General features: G+C 38.3%; 1 protein-coding gene across 1 annotated transcript in view; it reads right to left on the bottom strand.

The window, feature by feature from the left end:
• Positions 1 to 9835, bottom strand: part of TERT (telomerase reverse transcriptase) — a 34144-nt gene continuing 24309 nt past the window's right edge. The window contains exons 11-16 of the mRNA XM_059836137.1: positions 8907 to 9092; positions 7328 to 7454; positions 6940 to 7001; positions 5058 to 5182; positions 4563 to 4700; positions 1 to 104 (exon numbers count right to left, since the gene is read on the bottom strand). Coding sequence (XP_059692120.1) covers positions 1 to 104; positions 4563 to 4700; positions 5058 to 5182; positions 6940 to 7001; positions 7328 to 7454; positions 8907 to 9092 — 742 coding nt within the window. The remainder of the gene's footprint in view (positions 105 to 4562; positions 4701 to 5057; positions 5183 to 6939; positions 7002 to 7327; positions 7455 to 8906; positions 9093 to 9835) is intronic.

The raw sequence follows: 9835 nt of genomic DNA, 5'->3' as shown, positions 1-9835 counted from the left end.
TTAGTCCAGGATAGCTTTGAAATCTTGACAAAGAGACGGTTCTGTCACTGTCTTCAGTAGTGCCATAGTATCCTTTGGGATCTTCCTGAATAGTTGCATCTTACCTACCAAAATACAGAAACAATTCATTACTACTGCAAGTAACTAACAATTCTGGTTTAGGGAAAATGCTAATAAAGTAATGAATCCAATTAAAAAGTTGGAATACCTGGAATATGGGGATAAAAAAGCTATAATAAAATACGCTACTATTCTTCCGCCCTTAAATCAGGATAATAAATAAAAACGTTAAAAATCGTATGTTAAAATATTAACAAACTAAGAAAACCAAGGAGCAAATTCCTCCTACTATGTCCTTGTAAAACTTCTTTGTTTGCATTTAAGAATTTTAATTTTTTTTTGAAAAGTATAAGACCATTTATTCAATAACTATATCTACCAAAAAAGGCCTTCTGTCAAAGCATAGTTACTTTGAAAGACCCTATTTTAAACAATGCTAAGGACAAGGGACAGGTCCTTATCTGGTTGCTGATGTTTACCTACAGCGGGAAGGTATTCCCAAACTGTTTCTTTTCCCCTCTGCTTTCAGATATGACATCACAGTAGCCTATGCTTGGAACTGACATACACAAAGAGATGAAAAAAGATAAAATCCCGTGGAAAATGCAACTTTTGCTATTACACTGGCAACAGAAATTCTCCCCACTGTGTTTCCTTGTAGGAGAAGAGAAGCTAACTGGAAAGCCACCCTTAAGATGGAAAATATTGGAGACTAAATGGGGCTTTTAAATCAGGAACGAAATTTTTATAAGAGCACGTAACAGTTTTGAAATACAGAAGGTCATTGAGTCTATCATCAACAGAATTACAGACAATAAAAAGGACTTTTTAAAGATTAGGAAGAACATGTAAAATCCTAGCAACAGTTTAAGTCCGTTACCTAAACAGAGTTGGCAAAATTGCCAATGGTGCAGAAAGGCAGAAGTGCTCAATAAACATTTTTTCTGTATTTGGAAAGGAGACAGATGATATATTTATATCTTATCATGATAAGGTAAGACTCTTGCTCCTTTCCCTACTGGTAATAACAGGAGGGATGTTAAACAGTAACTATGTTAAATACTTAACTCTGAAGAATGACGACAACTTGTACTGACAAGCCCCTGAAAGTTGACATTTAACAGGTTTTGGAAACATGGGAAGAACCTCCTCCCCAAAACCTATGAGCTTGATATTGATTCCCATGGAGATTAATGGAAAGGCATGTGCAGGGACACAAGAAAAAAAATTTAAGTTTCTATCAATTCCTGTCAACAACATGATCTTGCAAGCATAATAGGTTTTATATAGCCGATACAAACTCCAAAATGACAACAAAAAGTGTAGTTGTTAAGTCAACACAGGTGCTATTACCAGCCTTGGATATCTCTGTGCTACAGACTGTTGTGCCATATAGAGATACTGAGCTAACTTTACAGGAACACACCTGAGAACGAGTGACTTCCCTGTCACAGCTACTCTGACATCCACACATGCTACCTGATTTCCAGAAGTAAGAGAAAACTTAAAATACCGTGTTTAAAATTAGCTCCAGTATCTCTACATAATGCTCAGCTCTGCGGTAACTTTCTCTACAACATGATGTTCTGATTACAGTAACATTACCCAGGAAAAAGTCTGATGCATGCCAAACAAAACTAACTTATAAGACTGAATAGAAAACTATCTATCAATGTCTCTTTAAATGGATTTTAGTGGGGTCCTGCAGGATCAGGGGACTTAGTATCTTACTAAATTTGGAAGAAAATAAAAATATAAACACCACGTACAATCAGGTGACTGAAAATTAGCTTTTATCTATGATCAGAGGTCTTGGAGACATGGACATAATGATGCACGTTCACACCAAGGGTATGGATACAACTTGTAACTACAGATCGTAAGATGTCTTTGTACAGCTTTACAGTTGCAGCACACTGATGCCTCACCTTCCCTCCTGCCCAGCCCCTAGAAGGAACTGAGAAAGCACCAGACGCCCCTTTTCAAAAACAGTTTGAAATTATTTTTAAACCTCAACCAACTCTTAAAGGAAGGAGAAAGGCAGGTGGGAAGCAAATACATGTGCAGCCAAAACACCTCTCAAAATTACAGTCACTGGTAAGTATTCAAGTTGCATGACAAGCTGACCCCAAACAGCTACTCTCCTGCCCAATTACCTAGTAGATGTTTTGGCGGCTTTTCATAAAAACAGAAACTGCAGAAGTGCTCCACCAAGTACTGTATCAATCCTTGCAGCACAAGTGGATCAGGGCTAGTGGAAGTACAGGTAAGATTTCAGGGGGCTATAGGCAAATGGAGATCTCTCAGAGATGGCATTCGAGTTACTTGGGCCACAGTGATCTGTTGACTGACCACAGCAAAAGCTTCCATCTTCAAAGTTTCACAGTACACACAGATCACAGTTTGCTAATTGTTTAGGTACCCATTAAGCAAAAATCTGGGAACCCTTGATCTTTCTGCAGTGTACATGAAGTCTCAGATATTTCCAAAAGAAACCGGCCCATGTAGAAAAAAAACAGAGAGTTGTCTTGACATTACAGATGTGAAGAACAGATTCTGGCTCAGAGAAGGTAAGATTTATAAAAGAACAGCTGGAAATTACTCTTTTAAAGAGAACGTCACCACTAATTTTCTGCTTGCCTTTGGACCTTTCCAGCTCCACCCCCACACCGCTCAGCAAGTTCAACATTAATAGTTCTCCCCAGCAATTTAGGAAGCAAGGTTATTCCATTTCTGCAAGGGCAATTCTCGCTGCCAGAGGAGCCAGCTGATAGATGGTCAGCTTTCCCTTCTTGGATTAGGAACTGCGTATACGGAGCTAGGCCTGTACCACACACAAGTTTCGGGTCAGCATTGTGGTTAGACAAGGGGCTGTGCGGGTACAGCAAAAGGAACCTAATGACAATCATATGTAGGAAAAACTCATTATTTAAACTAGGAAAGATTCCACCTCTACTTCCCAGCCCATTTTTCCTGGTATCTGTGGTGGTGTGATTTATGGACATCGGAGACCACTTCTACGGCAGATGTACACACCCATGGAAGACGAGATTCTGCTGAACAATAAAGCCTCCTGGGGCTGCACCTCCTCCCTGAACGTACTGTCAGATTCAACACCAAAACACGTACAGAGAAGGATGGGGGAGCTTTGGCTTGGATCATGGTCTGCCTGTCAAAGATCCCAAGAGCAAAACCTTCAGCACTAGAGATGAAAACTCAGGTGTGTTCTATATGGATCTTGGAGAACTGACACAGCACCCAGAGAAACAATTATCCTACAGGGTGTGACTACTGCATTCTCTGCTCAGTTCTTCAGTTTCTGTCCTCGCCATGTGAAGCAAGCTGCCATTTCTTCCCTTCCCAGAAGCAGGCCTGCCTCCGCTGGTACTTCTAGAAGGGCTGAACAGAACTGGCTAGCAGGCATGGTGCCTCTGGTTTTGGAGTCAGCAACTCTGAGAGAAGGAGCTTCTCCAGGCTGCTGGAATTCTGCTCCGTACAGAAAGTCCGCTGCTGTCAGGAATGCACCTGGTGCAATACTGACCATCAGTTTGTTTCCTGTAGGTGTTCAAGTGTCTTCTTTGATACATTCACACTGCACCACCAAAAATCAGACTGTGTGCACTCAGGCATTGCTGCAAGCCTTTGATATGGGAAGGAAATGTTTACTTTCAAAAGCAGAACTGCTCTCCTTTTGGGGCACTGGGCCTCACCACAGGTATCAAGGGAAGCTTGCAACACATTTAAAATCAAACGGGTTATTCTAGAACCAGACTGAAGAATTTCTCTGTATTCTACAATAAAACCACCTAAGTAATGACTCATTCAGAGTGTGAATTACAGAGCCAGTGTTGAGAGACTGGCCTTCACTGCAGCTAAATTCAACAGTACTGATCACTTCAGAAAAACCTACTGCTGTTCAGTTTTAATGTCTTAGAAATGGAAAATTCTAGTATTACTGTGTCTGGCCTGGGGACAGACCACACAACTGGTCAAAGAGAGCACTCCCCAGAGGCCAGATACACAGCTTCTTTCACCAAGTAGAAGAGTCAGAGATTTGCCAACACCACTCAACTCTATTACAATATAGCATATGCAGCACAGCAGGTGCTTCTGTTTCAAGGTGACCCCAGTGACACTTTTTTTGGGAAGAGCTTACATCGTGGGAGGAACTTATTTAGTTGCCAGTTAATCGACATTTAGTTAACTTGCTGAGAATGCTTATATGATCAACCCAGTCTTATAAAGCTTTCTGAACTGTACAGACTTACTGAGTGCCAAGTATCAATAGCTCTCCCTTAAGAACAAGGCTCTAGAAAATACCGTGCTGAAAAATGTACCATTTTAATTTCCCTACTTAGTAGATTTGATTAAAATCAAAAAGCTCATTCATATACATTTTAGAACAATACTTTATGATAAGAAAACTTAAAAAAAATCCATTAGATTCCAAGTTTTATTACAATTAACCATATTTCAAGCTGTAAAAATAATCAAATACTTACAAATTTTTAGGGGCTTAAGCAGGCATTTGTAAACAACTTTGTGGTTTGCCAGTTTGACAGTGAAGGCATGGTAGCAGAGCCATTCTGCTGCCTCAGAAGGGAACACACCAGATGCGCCTTTGTTACCTAAAGCAACCCCTAGAGACAGAACAGGAAAATAATGTCACTGAAAATTAGGAGCATTAAGAAGTATATCTGACCTCTCCTCTCTTTCTATAAAATCACTCCAAGATTTTTTACTAAAAACCTATGTAGTCAATGAAGTCTCCTATGTCAGCAAAGGACTAAAAAATAAAACCTGAAACACCTTAGTATTTTCAGGAAATTGAGTTCAAGAAAAAAATGCACCATGAGGCCTACCATGCACTCCATATTTTTCATTCTTGATCTTTTTCTCAAAATGATATGATCTGACTGCACATTCAAGACATTTTATTTGTCAAAAAAAACCCCCAAACCCAAATATGCTACTTCATAGCCATTAACATACTATACCTGTGTTTTTTGCTTTCAGGATAGAATAGCAGCATGATGCAGTCTCAGAGATGATCCTTAGGAAGAAATACGGATTGTTTCTAACTTGCTGGTTAAATGGAAGTTGAAGAACACAGGCATGGAACCTGTTCACAAAAACAGCCTATTTAATTACAAGTCATTTGCAATTTCAAGTGAAACTATGATTACATGCCTTAGGCACTATATAACATTTAAAAGCACCCAACAGTCTTTAGCTATATCAACGCTGTTAGCATATGACACCTCTCCTATATATACATATCCCTGGAGTGTCAGACACATATGATGTTTGTTTGTAAATTCTGTCATGAAAGATCTGGAAACTGTCTGCCTCCATACAGAATTCTCTCCTGAGGACAACGACTGTCTTATGTGCAGGGGAAGTTAAACTACACATCATTACTAATTCCATATCACAGACCATGCAGCCAGAGAACACCCATATGAGAAAGCAGGCAAGGAAGAAAAAACAAAACAAAAACCCACAACAAATTCTGTTCAGGAATTCAGGAAAACAGACCTCCAAATGACGTAGTGTTCCACAGACCAGCATCCCCACTCTTTTGTTTGTTTGGAAGCCAGTTCTATGGAAATTACTTGTATTGTATGCTCCTTTACACCTCTATTTGGACATATTTTAAAACTGCTGTCTTTTTTTTTTTCTTTTTTTTCTTCAGACTCTGGCATTATAATCCTGGTTACGCTAAATACCGTCAACAATTACAATGCTGATTTTTACTTACTCAACAATGTATATACTTCTTTATTAAATTAACCCAGCATAAGCGTAATCACTTCAAGAAATTCTGAAATTTTAAAATATTTAAAGGATAAATATAATTACCACACCGCATCACAGAGCTCTGGCTGAATTTGCCTGACACGCTGTTAGCATGGTGGACAGTTTTTTAAAGGTACTCTAACATAAAGACCTTTGTTAGAGTGCTACCATAAAAGCAAACAGAAGTAACTAAGTCATCATGTTCAACATCAGAGAAAAACCGTAAGTCACTCACAACACAAAGTTTAACAGTTTGACACACCAGTGCTGTAACTAGACAAGTCCAATTATACTTCTTGGACACAAGAATGATAACAAGGTGAATGTGGACCAAGCTGAATCTAAGAACAAAACTAAAATGTCACTTCCTAAGAAGTATGAACCTAGCAAAAGAGCAACACCTGATTTCTGTAAAGAGGGAAGCACCTCTTACATCTTTTTTGCGTTAAAACAATAAACAAACAATTACTTGGTGCTGCCAATCATTTAAAGTGCTGGGCACACAGAGATTAGTATTTTCTCCCAACTTACTTATCAGTTTTGATTTCTTTCCCTTTATCCTTGTTCAAAACATTCACTTCCTCTGCTAGTCAAGAACAGCTCACAAAAACCAAGATATTACCAGCTAAGGAGCAATTAAGACATTATCAGCAGCTAAGAAACTGCAAGTAACTTGGCAGAATGAAACCTCACTTAAGGCAAAGTTATACAGGTCAAAGTTCTATATGATTTTAATAGATACAAAGTTTTAAATAGAAACTGGTTAATGAGTGATAAGGCTTCTCGTCATTCTCCTGCAGTAAAACAGACTGCTTTTCTTGAGGTCAGCTGTCAATACCAAGAGACACTGAAAACCCATTTAGTGAAGTGTCACTTAAACACACACATCAATATAATCCTGTATCCTGAATCTAAGAATGTTATGTAAGAATAGTGTTGACACAAGAATAATGTGACTCACTACTGACATTTACCACTGCACACTTATACTGCCTGCTTTTTCCTAATCCGTAGCTCCTCCATGTGTCAGGAAAGAGTAATGAAATTGATTCAGAGTTACTGCAGAAGACAGTGACCTACCTGTAAGCCTGAAGTAAAAATATCTTGTAGATGTTAATGAAAACTGTTCTAAGGCTGTTGATCTAGAACAGAACAGAAACAGAGCTATAGGAATATTTTAGTGTCATGATAGGATTGTTCAAGTTCAACAGCGTAAGATGATTTACAGATCTAGAGAAAAAACATTTTACGCTAAACTTCAAAGATTTCTTTTATGTACCTAAGTTAACAATGTTATGAAGGCTCAGTTCTGGAAGGTACTGAGACCCCACATTTTAGTTGATGTCAACATTTCCAAGTTATGTGGATTACCTCTCAAAATCAACTCTTTATGTTAGAACTCAAAGCAGTTTTAATGCTCTTTATCACTAATCTCAATATTTCCAAACATCCATTTCCATATTCCCACCTGTAAATCAAGAAATAAACAATGGCATTTCAGTTTGAGGACTGTAATCAATTTGTATTTCATGTTTTTCCCAGCTGTTCTACTTGAATTGAAGGAAAGACTTGATCTGATAGAAGTACAGGTATAACTAGGGAGAAAAAAAAAAAAGTAGTTAAACAAACTCCATGGGCTAATAGACTAAATGAAATTCTGTAAAGTAAGCCTCATTTAATTTCTCATGTCACAGAGATTGCCTGCTAATCAATGAGCCAGTAGCTAAAAGATGACTATAACTAAATTCAATTTAGAAAGAGACTAGACATTGTGGCATTAAAGCTATTAGCTAAGAAATTACTTCAATACCTCAGGGCTGAATAATTCACCCTGCTAAAAACCCCAAACCAATAACCTTAAACACAAACTAAATATATTTCTAAAACACATGGTCTAGCCAGACCATTATTGACTCCAGTGACAACCAGGTTATACTCTGTGATCCACGCAATGCAGGAGCTTAGGCTGGAAACCACCTCAGTTCACCTTGGCGTTCCAATTACTTAAATCAAGCTTATCAAAAGCAAGGAGGCCCTTGTAACAAACACCCTCAGGGTTCTGATTAGTGTCTCCCAGACCAGTAGCACCAATGCCCTCATCAACATAAGCTGTCTCTTTTAGAAACACAGCTAGTGAATGAATCTCTTTGGCTGTTGATTTTAGTTCTCTGTTGTTACAGAAAATCATGTCATATAAATTCCTTTCCTAAACTGACCAAGCTTTTCTGTGTTGGAAGACTACTGAAGAACTTCATCACTCTGGTGATGGAAAACCTCCTCCTAATTTCCCACTTACATGTATGCAAGGGCTGTTTATACTAAATATGGTCAATAAGACAGCAATATTATCCTTCAGTTTAAACAGTTCTTTCTTGTTAATCTTTAGCAGATGTCTAATGCCATCTCTAGTAGTCCATGTAAAGGGTCTACAGCTTTTCAGTAGGACACATTGTCCCATCCTGAGTTCTATGCCACTTCAGATGCTTTGTGTATATCATCAAGGTTGCTAGTTTAAAGAGAGGTTACTTCTCCCCTACACTACCATCTGAAGCGTACCAGAAGGAACACCTCTGATGTTGAAACGATTACTAGTCCCTCCAGTCTATACAAAATTAATCCCAATCATAGTTCATGTAATACTTACTGCTTCTTTTAGGAAGGTACAAAAAATAACAATTTCAGAACAATAAGTGTAGTTATATGATATCAGGTACAATACAGTGCATAATGGTGAAAGAAGCTGAACTGAGGTGACTGAATAAACTTTCTCAGAACCATGTAGCCACCATACGATATATGACTTCCAGTCACTAGTGACCTGTGCCACATTCAATGGTGTTAACGGTATGTACATTCCACCAGGATGGAATGAAGAAAATAGCAGGCTGCACAGCAGAATAAAATGTTTAAATTACTGTATAAGAAACAGAATTGTAAAATCTATTTTGCAGTTAATTCAACTACAACATTCACAAGACACACTTGTGTTTCTCACACTGTGTACAATACATCGTGAAGCTGACACTGGAGTATACAACTCTAGTTACCTGGAGTAATCACAGTAAACCTCGAGAGTCTGTATATCTAATAATAAACCACACCACGGGATCAAACGACAATCTGGCAGCTGTTTAAATTTGGAACATCCTGGGATATCATCAACAGGAAAATTCACGACCGTCTTATTGGGGTTTATTAAGAAGCCATACTCAGGAATACCTGTTGCTAGAGTCCTAAAACAGATATAAACAGTTAGCCTAACTCCCCCTGCAAAATCAAACAAAAAAACCCCATGCTGCAGAACACATATGGTCTTGCATAAAAAGACAGAAACCAAAGAACAAAGGAAAACACAGCCAACTCTTTAGGCTGAGGAACACAGCTAGAAATAAACAAAACTGAAGATATTAGAGGTAAATAATTACATAAAATAAATAAATAAGCTTACGGATATGAGGATAATGGAGAAAAACTTTTACAAATTAATGCAAATGAAGAACTTAAGCCACAAAATATTTGAGACAAGCTGCATAAAACACACTCACAGAAATCATTGACATTAAAATCACTGGAAAAAGACAGATGACAAGTTCTTGTTTTTGAAAGTTAATGAAAACAAGGAGAATCCACACAACAGGAACCTCATTTATCTCATGAAAAGCTTGGAATTTTCTCCACAAAGTTTTCCCTAAGGATGTTTTCGTTGCCAGAATGCCTGCTGATTACCTACTACACATTGGAGTAGTGTCAGCTCATGGACAAGCAGCAGTTGGTCTTACTTGGCGATGTATTCATGTGCAGGCTTCATCCTTTTAGAGAGTGAGAGGAAGAGGTAGGCTCTTCTTGTTGGGGGGTAATAGTCATAACGCTGTCTCCTCAAAATTAATTTCTTGAGTCCCCCAGTTCTAATACTACATTAGAAAAAATTGTTACTACTCCATTTGTGTCAGAGAGTTCATAGGATCTGTAAGCAGTT

The sequence above is a fragment of the Gavia stellata genome, chromosome 3 (genome assembly GCF_030936135.1).
Source record: "Gavia stellata isolate bGavSte3 chromosome 3, bGavSte3.hap2, whole genome shotgun sequence".
Lineage (NCBI taxonomy): Eukaryota > Metazoa > Chordata > Aves > Gaviiformes > Gaviidae > Gavia > Gavia stellata.
The sequence above is the reverse complement of the archived record's forward strand: the minus strand, read 5'-3'. Positions and strand labels throughout refer to the sequence as shown.